Source organism: Bactrocera oleae, chromosome 2, assembly GCF_042242935.1.
Source record: "Bactrocera oleae isolate idBacOlea1 chromosome 2, idBacOlea1, whole genome shotgun sequence".
Classification (NCBI taxonomy): Eukaryota; Metazoa; Arthropoda; class Insecta; order Diptera; family Tephritidae; genus Bactrocera; species Bactrocera oleae.
The window spans coordinates 21323536-21341689 of NC_091536.1; the positions used below are offsets into that span (position 1 = coordinate 21323536).

At 33.4% G+C, this 18154-nt stretch overlaps 1 protein-coding gene and 1 non-coding gene across 6 annotated transcripts in view; both read left to right on the forward strand.

Moving 5' to 3' along the window:
- bnl (fibroblast growth factor branchless) overlaps positions 1–18154 on the forward strand; it is a 162320-nt gene that overhangs the window by 130158 nt on the left and 14008 nt on the right. For all 5 annotated transcript variants that reach the window (XM_070111443.1, XM_036377518.2, XM_070111448.1 and 2 more), the window contains exon 3: positions 11529–11632. In XM_070111443.1, coding sequence (XP_069967544.1) covers positions 11529–11632 — 104 coding nt within the window. The remainder of the gene's footprint in view (positions 1–11528; positions 11633–18154) is intronic.
- Positions 4158–4231, forward strand: TRNAT-AGU (transfer RNA threonine (anticodon AGU)). The gene has a single exon. It is a non-coding gene; the product is annotated as a tRNA-Thr (tRNA).

An 18154-nucleotide genomic window follows, 5' to 3' on the forward strand; every position in this document is an offset into this window, starting at 1 on the left:
TTTAGATTGATAGCTTAAAAGCTGAGGGACTAGTTTGCATATATACAGACAGACGGACATGACTAAGTCAACTCAGCTCATCATGCTGATCATTTATGTATATATTTTATAGGGTCACCGAAGTTACCTCCTAGGTGTTACAAACTTTGTGGCACACTTAATATACCCTGTTCAGGGTATAATAATATGTCTGCAGTTCATACCCTGCTGGAAAAACTCTGCTGCGAGAATAAGAAAATCGTGTACTAATTTTTGTTTGAAAAAAGTTGTAATTTCGTGAAAATGTATTTTGTGAATAAAAATAATGATATTGGTGCCGAGTATGGATGTTGAATCTAACACCTACGAAAAGAATACAGTTCACATACTTCTTTAAAGTGCTTAACTTGTTGACAGAGTGCGTACTGAGTAATTAATTGCTCAAATTTATTTAATAGCTGAAAAAAGTTGCAAGAAACTTTACTAAAACGGCTCAAGCACAAAACAAGGAGATGCTCAGGTGAAAAATTGATAACGTTACACTTACTATTAATTCACAAAACACTTGCAAAAATGTTGCCAAAGCCTGAAACGCCAACAATTCCGTTGATTAATAACCTTGCAGCAATATTTTTTCCTACTGGGTATCGCAAAACCAAATAACCATGGAACGCATGTATTTCTGCGTATGAAAGCAACTCGAACTTGTGGTTAAAATATTATCGCAGCTTTTCTTCTAATTATATCCTATATTTTATGCCTCGAAAGTTGCTTCCAATCAGTGTGGGTGACAGCACTCCACACCTATCACTCATACACTCACACACACACATTTGCATATGTATTTACGAGTGCATTTCCACAAACCCCAAATGAATAACTTAAAGTTTGCTATATCATCCAAATAATACACTTCACCTTAGCGGGAATTCTGTGTTATTTTTAATTTTATGCCTTTTATGTAGTGCTGGTTGTTGTTGTGGGCCATAGCTGGAACGCGGAAATCAAGGCACTACTTTCTGCCATTCGGTCTTGGCAAGCGTGACATATAGACAATTGTTATAAATGCTGTTAAAACTTTCACCACCTAATTCCGACAAGTTAAAAAACAATTTATTTTATTTTAGTCATATGTGGGTGTCACAAGGCGCACGCATACACATGCACATACTCGTACATGCCTACAGATGTGCAGTTATGTAGCTTAGTAGCTTACAGCAGTGATAAGTGCCGGGACCACCAGCATTCCATGACAAAATTAATTGCAATTACAACGGCGTATAAGCAAAAACAAAATTCATATGCAGTATGGCATATTAATACTAGGGTGGCACGATTATTTGTAGACTTTAATGCAATTAAAATTTGCTCAACAAATATTTAAAATCTTAGCAGTAATACAAGATATTGAAGTGCATGAATATTTATTTAAGAGTGTTGTAAAATTACAAATTTAAAAAATAAATCATTTTTAAATTTAAAAAAAAAAAAAATTCTAAAATATGTTGTAATTAGAAAATATTATTGAAATTATTATAAGTTAAATAAATTTCTATATAATATAGAAATTATTTTAAATTAGATATTGAGAAATTTTTCAATTTTTCTAAACAAAAATTATGAATATTAATACGTAAGCAAAATTTTCAGCTCAAATTTTTAATATAACATTTATTTTTTTATACCTTGAACAGGGTTTTAAAGTTTGCCACGATGTTTGTAACGAAACGTTGGAAGACCCTAGTATGCATACATAAAATTGATCAGTGTAACGAGCCGAGTGAATTTAGCTATGCCCGTCCGTCTGTCCGTTTGTGTATATGCAAACTAGTCCCTAAGTTTTCAACATATCGATCCGAAAATTTGCATCTCCTTCCTTAACTCCCTAAGGAGCTGCTGATTTGTCGGAAACGCCGAAATAGGACCACTAAAGCATATAGCTGCTATACAAACCGACGGTTTAAAATCAAGTTCTTGTATAGTTGAGATATATTCAGATTGGACTTATTAGTTCTTGGATTGGATTAGTTCTTGTATGAAAATTTTTTTAATTGTAAATTGTATTATAGCTGCGTTCCAAACAAAGTTAACCTTTTTTTGTTTTTGTTTGCTTTTTGAATATGCTGCGATATGTTTTCATTTGAAGTTTTTATTATTAGTATTTGTATAAGTATAATTCAATTAATATATGAACCACCTTAATAAATTTATACCATATAATGAGTAGATACATAAAAATAAATCATTGAGCATGGTATGGAGGAAGATGAGTTGACTTTGATATTTTGTGTAATCGTACGTTTACTGGTACAAAAACGCGCCTTTAGTACATGACAACTCAAAATTACTTCAAATATCGCTATGACAAAGTTCATTAAATGAATGCAGATCAAAAAACTTTTTGATTAACTTCACTTTCTTTTCAGAATTCACAACTAATACTGTACGAGTATTCTATTGTATTATGTAAATTGAGTTGTCATGAATATATAGATATAAGCATACATAGAAAGTGACAACTTGTCAAAACTGTTACCGAATTATGATAAATCACTATATTTTAGATAGCTGCAACTTAAATATCCAACTGAAATTTTGTATATCTCAATTTTACTGTTTATTAAATAATATTTGTATTATGTAGAAAACAACAGCAAATACTTATTTAAATAATGCACAACCCTTGTGTTGAATTTAATTTTTCATATTATAAACACTCATATTAAAAATCGGCGAAATACGACAAAAATTAGCGCACATTTCAAACTTTTGCAAACAAATATCAGAAAACGGAATAATAAAAATAATTTATCATGCTCAGATCAGACGTCGTCTATATGTAAATATATATGTATGTGTGTACTTTTATATGATATAAATAAACAATACATTCGCATATTAGTATGTATGCTTGTGCACAGTATTTAAATAACGAAAAACTTTGGTTTTTCTCCATAAATCATGAAAAGTTCATTGACTTCGCTGCACACAAATCAACAAGGAGTCAAGCGCACGTACTTACAAATACAAAAAACATATATAAATACAGAAAACTTTACGCAAAAAATGTTTTATTGACTTTATTTGTATGAGAATAGATGCGAATCTTCAAAATAAACTTAATATGCTAACGGTATGCGGTATGATCCAGTCAAATTACGTAAGCCATAAAATAAACTTTGCCCACTGCGCCATAATATAGGCAACGTAGAGCTACATTCTGCTATACTGTCTAACTAAGAAAGCTGTAAAATGATATATGTATGTATATATGTACTTATGTGTTATTATTCGACATTTCCCGTCTATATTCAAAAATATAGGTTTTACTTTATTATTATTGTTGCCAAACTTCGGCTCGAAACTTCAATGTATGTATGTTTGTATATCAGCGTCAATGCAAAAAGTACCTACTCATTTTAATTTTTGAGTGGAGAACTTGAACTTCGAAAGATTTTTCATTTTATTATCAGATTATTTTATTAGGGTTATTAAAATGTTACATACATATATTCTTTGCTATGTTGTAGAAATTTCGATTTATTAAAATTATTGAAATTATTAATGACTTTTTTAGTTTAAAAAGTAAGTTCCAAGTCAAAATTGAGTTAACTTTTTGCTTAAATTCTATAATTCTTATAAACATACATATAAGCATACGTAAAATGTATAGAAATAATCAATATTCAGATAATTTCACTTTTAAGCCCCCATCGATTAAATTCTTATTTTATCGCTTACTATAATATAAAGGTATGCACCAGCATTCCGCTCACCGCACACCATAATATGCTAGACGTTTGCTCATAAAATCATTTCCAAACCCAATATAAACAAGCAAACGCAAAATATCTTTTAATTTGCCACCGCCACTCTATTTATAGACAACCGGCATACTCTTAGACGAATTCAACTGCGAAGAATTGTTAGAAATTAAAAGAAAAAAAAAATCAACAACAACAAACAGTACGACGCTTATGTGAAACAGAGTGCGTTTGTAGGGCTAGTGAACTGCTTTCTCGCCAACCCCAACACACCTGCTTAGAATCGTTCGTAGCGCTGTCGTTCGTATGTGTATGGGGCATCGGTAGAACATAAAAATGTTGTCGGCATATTTCGGGTGACAGCTTCTCCTCATTGTTATTCAATTTGACTATTTGGCGTGTGAGAGTTTAAATGGCGCCGTGGCTTAGTTGGTTAAAGCGCCTGTCTAGTAAACAGGAGATCGTGAGTTCGAATCTCGCCGGGGCCTATGTGCTATGTGTCTTCAGAATCGCACATTAAATTTTCTTTATTTTTACACAATTTTTTTTTATAATGTAATTTGTGTGGAATCATGTTGGTTGCTATTAATAATAAATATTTTGATCGAAAATTTTAACTAATTTTTTTTATTCCGTATTAAATAAATATTAATTTTTCAAAGCTTATAAGCCTTTTTAAAATAATTTTTATAGTTTTTTCTAGTTATGCTTTTTATAGATAAATTAAATATGTCATTAAATAGTGATTAATTGCATTTTAGTGAACAATTATATATAGGTCAAGAAGTAAGTGCATGCACAGTACTTCTTTGATATATCTTATTCCTTTTAAGACGCTCTTCTGAGATGTAACACTTGCTTGGATATATACTTACTCTAAATAATTCTATATTTTAAGTGTAGTGCAGCTTACACTGCAGGTGTTATTTATCCAACAGCATAATAGCACCTAAAAATATGTATGTATGTAAATGTATATGAAAGCAATATAATGCTTTTACTTCATATTAGAATGCACATTTTTGTAAAAAGCAACCTTACTAACGCGAAAATGTTTATAAACTACATAGTTCTTAAGTTCTTATTATCGAAGACATATTAAAAACACTTTCAACCTCATGCTTTTAATGCGTTAGCATCCCTGGCAGCCTAAAGAGGAGCTCTAGCATTATAAGACACTTAAGCAGATATAAGAGTACTTGCAGGCTTTTAGATTATAAAAGTATAATATTTTTTTTCAGAATATTTACATGCTTTAACTGCATATTTTATGGACTCTATAGCAGCATCTTATATGTGTGTATATTTGAAACTCATTACTGCCGCTTAACAACACATTTTATGAACATAAATTCCATAAATAAATTATGTTTATAAACTTTGTTAGATTCATAAAGGCCAAGTGTATACAAAATATATATGAAAAAATATGTTAAAAGTTACAGTTTCTATAAAAATTGTGCTATTTTCTCATAGCATAAACTTTTTGCCCGTAACTTAAACAAATAAACAATAAAGACACTTCTGTATATGCTTTCATATAGGTGGGTTATTCCCCTAGCTTGGTCACAGTCGGAAGCTACTTTTCATTTTTCAGCTTATACCGCTCTCATATACCTATTTATGTATGTGTATTTTCACTATGGGTATGATTTTTTGTTCAAACATTGTGGTTTCCACATATGGAAAAACTTGTGGCCTCTTGTGTAAACAAATTTTGGTAAAAACTTGTTGTAAAGTCATAAAAATCCGATATTACAACTTCTTTGTGTAAATAAAACACCGCTACAGTATTTTTGGACACATTTACTTAATGTAAACATAGTAGTATGTATGTGTGTAAATATGTTTGCATTTATGTATAAAAAGGTCAAAATCTTTGGGTTAAGTTAAGTATACATATCTCTTGTCAAATATTAAAAAAGTGAACGTTAGAATAAATTTTGCTAAAATTTGCATTAAACCGTATTTAATTTAATTTATATTAATGTTGTTTTATATAAATTTATTTTATTTATTCTTTTATTTTTTTTTTTTAATTTTTTTTTCTGTTTTAATTTAATTAATTTTTTTTAGTTTAATTTTATTTAATTGTTTTTTTATTGTTTTATTTTAATAATATTTTGTTTTCTTTCTGAACATCGTATTTAATTTAATTTAAATTAATGTTGTTTTATATTATTTTATTTTATTTATTCTTTTACTTTATTATATTATTTGATTTATTTTTTTAAATTTTATTTTATTTTATTTTAATTTAGTTTACTACATTTTACTTGTTTTATTTCAATTAATCAATTAATTAAAATGAATTTAATTTAATTTATATTAAATTAATGTTGTTTTATATTATTTATTTTATTCATTCTTTTGCTTCATTTTAATTTTTTAAATTTTATTTTATAATATTTTTTTATTTTGTTTTTATTTTATTGTATTTTATTTATTTTTTTTTTATTATATTTTGTTTTGTTTTTAATTTTTTTTTAACTATTTTACTTCTTAATTTTAATTTTTTTTTTTTATTTTTTTTTTGTTAAGCTTTGATTCAAACTATTTTAAGAAAGTAGATTTTGTTTAAAATTAAGTACGCCAATAGATTGACAAACTGCGTAAACATGTGTATAAGGAATATTAAAAAAAAAAATGCCACAAATCTGTAATTAATTAATTGATTAATGAACAATGTGTAAAAGCACGAATCTACACACTTAATTAAAAAATTAGCTCTGACAGCTGAAGAATAACAAATAATCGCTGCCAAAATATGCATATACTTAATATATATATAAATATATATATACATATACTTACGTACATATGTACCATATATGCCATTTCACCCCTCCAGCTATATTAAAGCAATTTCAGCTGAGTTTTCCTTTCACAGCGCGTCAAACGCCCACATCACACATTTTCCAACAGTTTTTCACTTTAATTTTCACACTCTTGCCGCGTACAGCGAAATGTAAAAAAAGTGTGTTAGTGAGCAGCGATTGTTGCGTGTCTTTCGCTTGTCTCCAGCACGGCTACCTGGCAGCTACACTGCTCCAAAGTAAGCGAACGCGCGGAGCTGCGGCGACACTTGCTAAAAAGGAAATTTATGACGCTGCAAGTAGCAAAGTGACGCTATAAAAATGCTCAGGCGTGCATTTGCTGTCATATCTCAAATTAACCAACAAGATAAATGTGTTGTGCAGGAAATATGTGTTTTTTTTTTAGTTGGGGCATGTTAAATGGCTAGGGGGCAGATAAATGTTGCACGAACGCTGCGTGAAAATTAACTTTTTAGCTGACGTGTATGTGTGTATGTATGTACAATATTTTAGTTGTAATTATTTTTTGTAATTTTCAAAATTTGCGGTCTAACAAGCGCTAGTGCATACAAGGGTTAAGTGAGTTACAGCGTACATGGAGTTCTTAATAGTTTTAAATTTTATTTTCTACTTAATGCTGACATATTTCACGATGAAAGAGGAAAATTAAATGAAAACTTACAGCAATGCAAAATAAATCTATACTTTTTTTGGAGAATTCTAAAAATATGCAAACGCTTTTAATCGGAACTTTAAAACTAAAAATGTTTTCTTAAATAGAATAAAATACAGATACTGCTTCAGCTCATATCAGATTCGTATTGTGCTTGATTGTGTATGCTTAGGGTTGCCGCATCTTTGTATATTTATTAAAAAAAAGTTATTTTGCTGCCTTGGCAAACTATTGCGAGCTGCTTTTCACAGCAATATTTCAGTTCATATGTTATATTTTTATATGTAACTATAAAATAGCAATTTTTTTAGTTATAGTTGCCACTTATTTTTCCTAACAATAAAGGTCTAAAAACTTTTCAGCGTTATCTAAATTACTAACATGAACACTTACAATAAATAATACGGTATTAATTAGCAATATTAAATAAAAATTCAGAAGATTTCTCACTTATCTCAACTTAGCAGAATCAAAAAAAGTCATATTTGACTTAATTGGGTCAAATATACGGCCAAACGTCATAATACATACAGCTTGAGTGTCAAAGTTGGCAACGCTTTATAATTAATTTTCGCCGCACAAAAGAAATCTTTTGCCAATTAAAACGTATGGCAAACGCAATGCAAACCAAAAACTACATGAAGTGCGTCGAAGTGGTAAGAAATATAACTGACAACCGCTTCAACGCAGCAGCAAGAAGACCGGGGCAAAAGATCATATACGCAGACTTTGACGGTTTTCGCGCGGTTCAGGATACATTTATTGTTGTTTTTGCAATTTTCAGAAACAAAGTGTATACAAACAAAAGCGCGATTGTGTATAAATTTGAAGAAGTTATTAACATGTTAATTATTTCGATGCGTGAGAAGAAGAGACAAGTAGCGGCACGGCGGCGTGTGTGGACAGGCAGACAAGTTTTTGCGCCTCAGCCAAGAAGACTAATGATTGCGACTCCATTATGAAGTCTGCAACAGCGGCAATAGTTCATCACCATTAAGCCGCGTCATCAGCAGACTTCAAAGTCACACGACCGGCCGGCCGACATGAGTGTGCGCATGCGTTGCGGCATAGCGGCAAATAAATGATTGGCACACTTTTATGACGACTGCCGGGTACTGCAAAGCCAAACTAATATACAATATATTTTCAGTTATGTGCGATTTCCCATTGCTTTTCCACCTGCAATCGGCGTTCAAATTAATTGCTGATTTTTCACAAAATTTCGCTTTTTAGCAATTGTGACAGCGCCTTTTTAAACGCCCCAAAATGTCAAACAACAAAAAATGCAAAAAGAATGGCGCGACCAAAAGTGTGGCGGACAAAAAAAAAAATGACCGCCTGTCGGCGCGCCACATTCAACTCATTCATTTTGCTCGCAGTCTCAGCGTGGCGGACCAGGAGCAAATTGCCAACTGTAAATCTCGTTATCATGTGTATTGCTTTTCCGTGTGTGCATTGTGCTTGCTATTTCTCGTGTAATGTTTTTTTTGCGTTTTTCCAACAAAGTTTCCTTGCGCTGCATTCGCCACGGTCAGCTGACGCGTCGCAACCGGTTTGAAGGCAAAAAGCTTAAAAAATATCGCCAAAAGCCCAACAAATGTCTACGATTGCAGCTATTAATTTTTGTTGCGCGCACAGCTGGTTGCATGCCACATTGCAGCCGCTTCCGTTGTCGTCGTCGTGCGCACAGTCGACGGTGGCGATAGCTGTCGCGTACGTTATTACGGTAAATTGCCAACGATCACAACAAACATACATACAAAATGACGCATACATACAAATATTGTTCGTATGCATTTGTTTGGGTATTTGTATGCCACTGACAGCAGTCAAAATATTGCCAATTACCGCTAGTAGCCACTTTAATCTTGCAGTTCAGTTGCTGCCACAGTTTGTGTCATTTTCAAACATACGTAATATATCAGCTTCAGCTTAACGCTAGGCGAGTGGGACATTTTCGATCCACTAAGTTTTTTTCGATTTTTTGTTTTTTGGCTTTTTTAAATATTTTTTTTTTAATTCGGTATCATTGCGAAAAATCGAAAAATTGTTGTCTACAAAATCCAGTTTGGTTGCCAAGTGCGTTTGTTCAGTATTTGCGCCACATCTTTGCACATTTTTATTTTATTTCCATATATTTTTTATAAGTCCAAAATCAGCAAATTTTTGTAAAAATTTTCAATGAAACTAAATATATACATGTAAGTGTGTATGTGTGTTAGTATGTGTGTTTTTGAGTATGTCATAAAGCTTCTATACAAAATCAAGTTCAACGTGTGAGCATTGACTGCCAGCCTGCTCTTGGTTAAGGTTAAGGCATTAATTGCTTGCGGGAGCTAACCAAATTGTCGCTCTGCACATTCACATAAGGCTAGTCCGACTCGCCGAAGGCAATGAATGCGCCGCAAAATAGTAAAATATTTATGTTTATTACCGAAAAATTAATTGGTAAATAGATTAAAACTGGTTTCAGTCAGTCAAGCGCGTGGCTACATCTTTTTAATTGTTAAATATTTACTCAAAATTATTTTTGGATATTTTTTGTATGCATTTTTCGCATAAATAACATCAAAATTTGTCTATGTATATTACCGAAAATTTTACTCAAATAAATTACAATTTTTTACCTACATATTTGCTTAGCTGCCGCTATATACCCTTAAGCTTCGTGTGACCACACAGAAGTCTACATTTCCCCACACACCTTGCTTCTCGCAGCAATGCGCGTCAAGTTGCGATAGCAAGTATTAGGTAAAGGCTTTACTAAATTGGCAGTTTTCATTAAACTTACAATTATCGACAAAAGCAATGCGCTGAAATCTCCGGTCTTTTCATTTATTAACTCAGTCGAAATTGTTGGTATTAATGAGCAAAGCCATTAGGTCTAAACGATTAACAGTCAATTAAGTTGGCTAGGCATTTTCAGCCATAAGTTATAACGGTTAACAAATTAGTCCCACCTAAAGGCTAAACGAAATGAAGCAGTAAGCATAGGTTGCTCAGTAACGATACTCGAAAGTGCTTGGCTGTAATGAGTAAAAGTGTGTGTCGAAAAACGATAAAGATTTGAAATAAGTAGACGAAAATTGGAATATGTTTCTATTCGATGGTTAAGACCATAGACTAGCTGTTTTATCGGTGTTTTTTTTTGACTATAGTGTGGTTCTTTTGAAGTATTTAGAATGAAAAGAGCAGTTTGCATGCTAGAGCATGGAGTGGAAATATTTGAACAGAAAATTTTAAATAAAAAACTCATATACATAAAGCTACGTTCATTCTATTTGCCACTAATACTCATATAGTATAGTCAGTCTCATTTGTCTACTTACTGTCATACACTTAGCACACAAAATTCACTTTCACCTCATACCATACTCATACCCATTAACATTAATATTACTACTCATATTCGTATTCATATCTATATTCATATTAACCGTTAAACATATGCAGAAGCTATTTAAACCCTTTTTTGTGATTTTGTAATATATTAAAACAATTGATTTTTGAACTTTCTTTCATCTTCATTGCTTTCTAATTTATATCTGGCCGTCCCGCTTTTTCCAATTGCTAAACGTCAGACCACTTTGACAGTTGCCTGAGTTCAGGAGGTTTTGACGTTGTTCTTTTTTGTTTTCATTTGACCAATTTTGCCATTGTTCAATTTCTATATACGATTTTTCACACATTTAGTTTTTTAGTTATGCTTTTTCATTATATAAAAGCTCAAAACTTAAATCCAACTATTAAATATAGTCTATCTACTTATAAATAATTGTATTTGACTGTGGTTTTGAGTTAGTTTAAGAATATTTCAAATATATTCAAGTAAATTTTTTAATTACTACAAAATATCGACAACCCCGCGTTGCGATTAAGCAATCAGCCACTCGCTTCTACGGGAAAAATCCAATTTTTGTGGATATCTTACCGTACGGTCTGTAAAAGCGGACGGTAAAAGCGGTGGTGAGTGTTCATTTACATTGCGCTCTCATAAGATAGGTCGTATCAGCTGGTTCGGTCTACGGTTTTGCGTCGGTGACTGTTTCGATCATTACTCATAGTCATATTTATAATCATCTACAATTTCCTACTCATATATATCAATAATACAACTCATGTAAAAAAATGTTCATTTTTAATTATTATGTGTCCAGTGTGTGTTTTTTCATTAAAGTATTATAAAATGATACAAGTTGAAAGGTATTATATATTCCTAACAACCCTAAAGTTTCTAGTAAAAATTTGCACTTTTTATATAACATTAATTTCCTCTTCTCTTTGTCATATTTTCAGCCATACTGCAACGTTCGACTGTCGATGTGGGACGCATCAAAATCCAAGGCGTTGCCACCTGCCTGTATTTGTGCATGGATGCATGTGGCGCTGTTTATGGCTCGGTAAGTTTAAAAATAAATAAATAAATAATCCAAATAAGCGCACAACTCCCCATACTTATATACATGCTTAGCACATAAATATATGTAAATCAAATGTAATTATAAAGGTTTATGAAAAAGGAAACGGAAATAGCTACATCCTTGATTCTATGCCTTTGCATAGCATAGAGGCTATTCTTTTGAAAACAATTATTTAACTTCTTTTAAATTGATTTTTTTTTCTTTCTTTGCTCATCTACAATCAATAGACTAAATTTTATGCTCGAATAGCACTGTCCTGCTCAAAAGACATCAAATTTTCACAGATCAATTTTTGTGTAAATACAAATGCTTTGCCGCGACAAATTCTAATGGCAATAAGTCGCACACAAGGACTTTTCTCCTTCATGCTCTTTGTATTTCTTCCCCTCCGTTATTTTCTTCACCTTCTTCATAATTTATTGCGCTCCTTGTTATCGTGTAACCGTTAAAAGATTGAGGTAAAATCGTCGCCATAAATTAAAATACGCATTCGTGACCTATTGTAGGGGATCACATTGCATTTGTGCTGCTGTTGTTGTAATTTCTTGTATTTTTTTTGACATAGTAAAGATGCTCTTAATTTTTTCACACAATAAAGGAGATGACAAATTCGACTGCAATAATGAAATGAACAATGAACTGCCCGCTTTTTATATTTTTCGACTGTAGAATTGTGGTGTAGCAGCATTGTTTTTGTTTCTAAAACTTTTGTTGTTGCTCTTCTCAAGCATTTGAAAGGACGTACCAAGGCTTAGAAGACAGCACATACATACTTACATTTTCATGTGCAATTCAGAATTTATTTAAATGCATTTTCAGAAGAAGTTCGAAGACTCTACAAAATAAAAAAAATGTATCGATATTTCGATAGTTTAAATCTTCAAAAATAACAGACTAAGCTTTTGAAACGATATCTCAAATGGTTTTTGCGTTACAGGCTTCTAAGTGCAGCCACTTAGTCATATCAGCTACTTTCTCTCTTTTTTCTCACTCACATAGTTATATTCAAAACTACATTTTTCAAACTTGCTTGAGTGGTTATTCGGAGACAAATGGTCCGATCCCTTTCAACCTTGCATGTTCTGCATGATCTACAATGATCTGATCAAAAATCGAACTTTAGCAGGCCAAAATTGACCAGAATTGAGCTAAAATTAAACCTTTTTCTTAAATACAGTAATTTTGTCTATTTTTAATTTGTTTCGACCAAGGTTGCAATATCTTCATGTAGAGAATTTTTTTGGTTTCATCGATGGTGAAGGCCGGAAACATTGCTGCAGTGTAGATCCATTTTTGTTTTCGTGTCATCGGAGATAGCTGATAACTCGATAAATGTCTAATTTTTTTCTTAAAAAAACTTTTCTGTGTATTCTTAAAATATATATTTGTTATATACACCAATTAAACCAATTGATGCAGTAAATTTTATATTATTTATTTAAATATTATATTCTCAAAAAAACTCTTTTTTAAGGGTGTCACATTTAACTATTTAAATGTAAAAATTTAAAATAAAAATTTCTTAAAAACGAGTTGAGCTGTTTTATTATCAACAGTCGCTGATATTCGTAACTATTCAAGACACTTCCATATCAATCACACAATGAGGTCTTTACTAAGAAGATGAGCTGTGTATGCCTCATCCAACACTTTCGGCGCATTAGTAAATCGAATCTTTTATTTTCTGTCATTCCTTATTTTTCTCTGCATGCAATCGTAACAGGCTTCGTCCGCCACAATGGTGTCCTGCTGTGCGCGTCAACTTAATGTGACAATATATTTAGCCCTTTCAGCTCAACTGCTCGCATTTATTACAACATCTGTGTGTGTTAAGGATATGTTGCTTTGGAAAGCAGGACAATTCGCTGTTGGTGCACTTGTTTCTCATTTGCAGTTGACTAAGTGCCTCTTCGCTTAAATAGCCAGTTGACTAACTCAGCTTGGGTGTCTTCTAGACTCTAAATCTACAAGTATGTATACATGCGTCTATGTGTGTATATGCGCTTTCCCATTATGTTTTTCAAATGTGCCGCAAAAGGATAATCGACTGACATATATTCGGGCGCCACATAACCCAGTTGAAAGTGACAAGTGAGACAGTTGTTGCCTTTTTTGTGTTATTTGATAGATATTTTCGTTTCTCCAACAATGCGAACAGTTTTGTGTGTCGACTTAAGGACATGTACACATGTGTGTACATACCTACACACATATGAAGTTTATAATTTTTTTAAATTATACAGGATGTGAAACTGATCCTTAAAAAGAAAGTGTAGCAACATGTTTTGAATCTTCTTTAGCGCTGTTATTTATTTTGATTATTATTATATTTTTTTTTGTAATATCTTAAGTTGACTTAAGCTATATTTCGCTGTTAAAGTTCAATAGTAAATATATCTTTTTAAATTCATGTCTGCATTACTCGCTCTTTTATTTTTATTTTTTTATAATTTTACGTACCGTTGCCACATGCAAAAGATATTCATGCACACTTTAATACTCACTTGCAATAAAATTGAAATGTGGAAATTCAGTGCAACACAAAAACAACATAACTCAGCCGTTATTTATATAATTTTGTCATAAATTGACATATAATTGCCCCTAAATGCACTCAAACGCTTTGCGCTATATGCTATTCGTCGGCTAATGCCAACTTTCGACCGCTTAGAGCTGTGCCGCTTTGCGGCTTTCAACGCACCGCGGGTGTTCCCCTCACTCAAGCTCGCGCTTTACGCTAAGCGCATTTCCCGCATTGGGTTTTCCACTTGGCCTACAAATTAATTGCTTTCCAATGGACTGCGAGTCATTATCTTCAACGCGGTTATCCTGTCGCCACGCTTTTTTTGTTTCTTTTGATTTGTTTTGGTTTGTTCTCTTCAATATGCCACCAATGGCGATAACACTGTCGCATCACCGCTGTGCGCCGCCACTACAATCATAAACAAAAATTTTTCCTGCCATATCAATTAGGCAGGACCCAGACGCGCACTAAATTATGCAATGTGAACATTTTCATTAGAAAATACATAGATACCAGCGCGTAATCGGTTGGAGCAACAAGTGCTTAGCGACCTTTTGTGGCACTACACTTGCGCGCTAGGCATCTTGAAGCGTTGTTAAGCCGTAGGCGCAGCACATCTGATTCATTTATTTACTGATGGCTTAAACCGAAGGCTTGTGTGACTTGCAGCGCCCAAGCGCAGGCTTTTGAGTACAACATTACGATAAGCAATATATACAAATACATGTTATTTGTATTGTTTCACTTAATTTTAGCATTTTACGCCTTCTATTTGGTTAATTTGTTTGTCTGTTTTGATTTGGCATGGTGTCATTTTGAGTGTCGTGGTTTGGTACTTTAATTCCCTGTGCTGGCGCCCAGTGTGTGTGGCGCTTTTGGTCGTCATGTTGTTGTTGAAGGTTTTGTATTTGCCTAAAGAAGGCGAGTGTAGTCGATAAGATAAGGAGCCTCATGAAGAGAGTGTCGTCTCTTGGCTGTAATTAATTGCACCAAATTGGCAGTGAATGGACTTGTAGATACTTGTGTTAGTAAAAATAATTATTGTTATTGTACTTTTAAGACACAAGCGTGCTGCTGCGCAACAATGTTGCCGATACATATAGCAATCTATTTAATATTTTTTGTTGAAGCATGGCACTCAGAATTCACTTTCTTCAGCATACTTATAATAAATATTTGCACTCGAACATTAACATAATAGTTCGGTATAATCGGTAGTTGAAGAATAGCGACTTCTTTCAGTGTTCTCCATGCAATGCTTTCTTTTAAGCATTTTCCAGGTTTAAACTAAAGTTTTTGTTTTCATGTGGCAGTAAGTTGACACACAGCACAACACGTTCGTATTTCGTGTTTTTGTAAACGCATAAAACTATTATTATGTCTTCACATAATTGAGGCAATAACATTTACGCTCAGCACCCTAGCTGAAATGTAACGCTTCATATAAACGTATGTGTATATTCCTAGAAGATCACTCTGATTCTTCACATTTAACGCAAACAATTCAATTAAGTATTATAAGGAAAGAAGTGCAAAGCAAAAACGCAAAACTAATTTAATTAAAATCGGTCTGGTGTCACAGGCGCGGCGCTACAAACAACTCCGAAATCCCAGCAGCGCGCGTCTAAAACATTTGTATGCAATTCAACTTGGGGGAACTTGAGAATTTCATTAAACGCATCGTTATAATAAAAATTAGTTGCTATTTATGGTAATTATGAACTAAATGCAGGCATTCAGCAAAAGTCGGGAAATAGACATTAACGCAAACGCACTACCCCATACGATAGCAGCAGAGAAAAAGATGAATAACTGTTTTGCCAAAAGCGCGCTCTCATGACAGGCTGAACGTGAACTTGTGTAGTGACCGCGTTTGAAAGAGGACAACTGGCGCGGCGGGGCGCGTCGCAACGCAACTGTCAGAAAATCTTGAAACTATCAATTCTGACAACTTTATAGCTAGACAACGTTTTTACTGTATGCGCGAGAAATGTTGTGCATTGAAAATTTACGCTAACTGCTGCTTTGAAAGAATCGAGCGGGTCTGTCACTAGTTTGAGAGAGAGGTACTGGACTGGAAACGCAACAGGGGCGGCAAATTTTGACATGCCTGATGGGCTGCCAAATTGAAATGATGTTACGACTGCCAGCAGGCGCAGCCGTTGCGCACTACATTTAGCCGACGAAGAAGTGGGCCGCCTAGCTGAGCTGGCAAAATTTGCATGTCGCAATGGCTGGCAATGATAATGTGACTGCGCGCGCACCTCCAAAGCGCAGAGTAAAATAATTGTGTGTTAATTTCCGCTTCGTCATGCCTTGCAGCCGGTGCAGACGACGCATGCGATAAGAAAGCATCAAAGCGTCAAGGCGTGTGCGGCGACAAGTGTTGCAAATGTATAATATACTGGTATGTTGCAAGTAAATCCATTTGCCGCACAACCTGTCTGTCTGTCTGTCCGTCTGATTGCCTGCCTATCTATGCTTGTTGCGGATGGCTGTGTTGCCCCACAGACAGACTTTGGGTTAGTGTGTGGCAGACAATCTCTATTACTCCTGCTCCTATTCATAGTCTGTCTCTCAATCTCTTTGGCCACAACTATTTTAATTGCCTGACAACGAAATTAGTTCAATGTTGTTAATTGCAACTGATTTTGAAATGCAATGAACTTGAAATGTTTAAAGAAAACTAAATCACAGTCAAATACGCCAACATACATATACATATGTACATAGTATATGCTAAATAAAAATAAACAAATATATTGTCTGCATTGTTTGTTGGCTGCGCAAACGACACAGTGCCTTGTCATGCAAAGTTTCGCATTCGATTTCAAGGCGACATTAAAAATATGTGCACACACAATGTTGCTGTGAAACAAACAAAAAGTAAGAAAAAAATTGTAAGTAAAAATATTAATTTAAAGAAATTTTCTGCAAGCTCACTTTGCCACCTCTCTGTAGTAATATTTTAAACAAGCCTAAAGCGACTTTAAGGTAATCGCACAATTTGTCTTATTCTAAAAAAGTTTCTCTAAAATCGCTGTTGAGTTTATCTTCAACAATTGGTTATAGTTGGCAGCTTCAAATTACGGTGAATCATAGCCAAGTATGTTTATTGAATTTCACGTGTTATGAAAAGATTTGGGCTTAAGTCGACTTATGTTATTTTAACATACTTCCATATACTGAAAATAATGCACTATGACACAGTCGGGGGAAACCGCTGTAGTATTGTGTAGATAAAAAAAAATTTACTATTTTAATAAACTTTCGAAAAATTAAATCTCATTTAACAGGCAGCACCCTCACGAATGCTTAAATTTGCAACAAACTCTCTCACCCTAATGCATTTATTCAACACACTCAAATACTTTGTGTTACAAAATTTGAATGCAAACTTTTTCGAAATTCAAAAATAAATTTGAGTATAACATAAATAGACAGACGTACAGCCAGATTGAGCAACGTCGCCGCCTTAGATCTGCGTTAGATGTGGCGCCTGCGACGAATTCTCTTAATTTGCGGCTGAAACACAAGTCCACCAGTTTAATGTTTGCATGTCTACGAATTTGCGTTTTTCTTTTATTTCTTGCTATGCTGCCAGCGTAAAGGGTTCAAAGTCAAGAATAAGGCATTTCTTCGACTACACTCAAAGTCATTGAATTTTAAATTTCTTAAAAAAAATGACTCAGGCCGACGCATAGACGCGCCCACGTTCAATTGCATGAAAACAAAATTAATTGGAAACCATTAAACTTGAAAATATTTCGAAAAAATCAAAGCAAAGAGCTGGCGTTTCATTTTTTTGTATTCTAGAAATGTGTTATAAATAATACCAATTTCCATTATCCATTATTCTTTCGCTTTTTTCGATGCCTATCGACATTTGCTTTGATCATCTTGCTTATCGCAATCAAATCAGCGATCGAAAGTGTACACGACTACCTTTTATAACGTTTTGTAGCAAGCCACTGCCG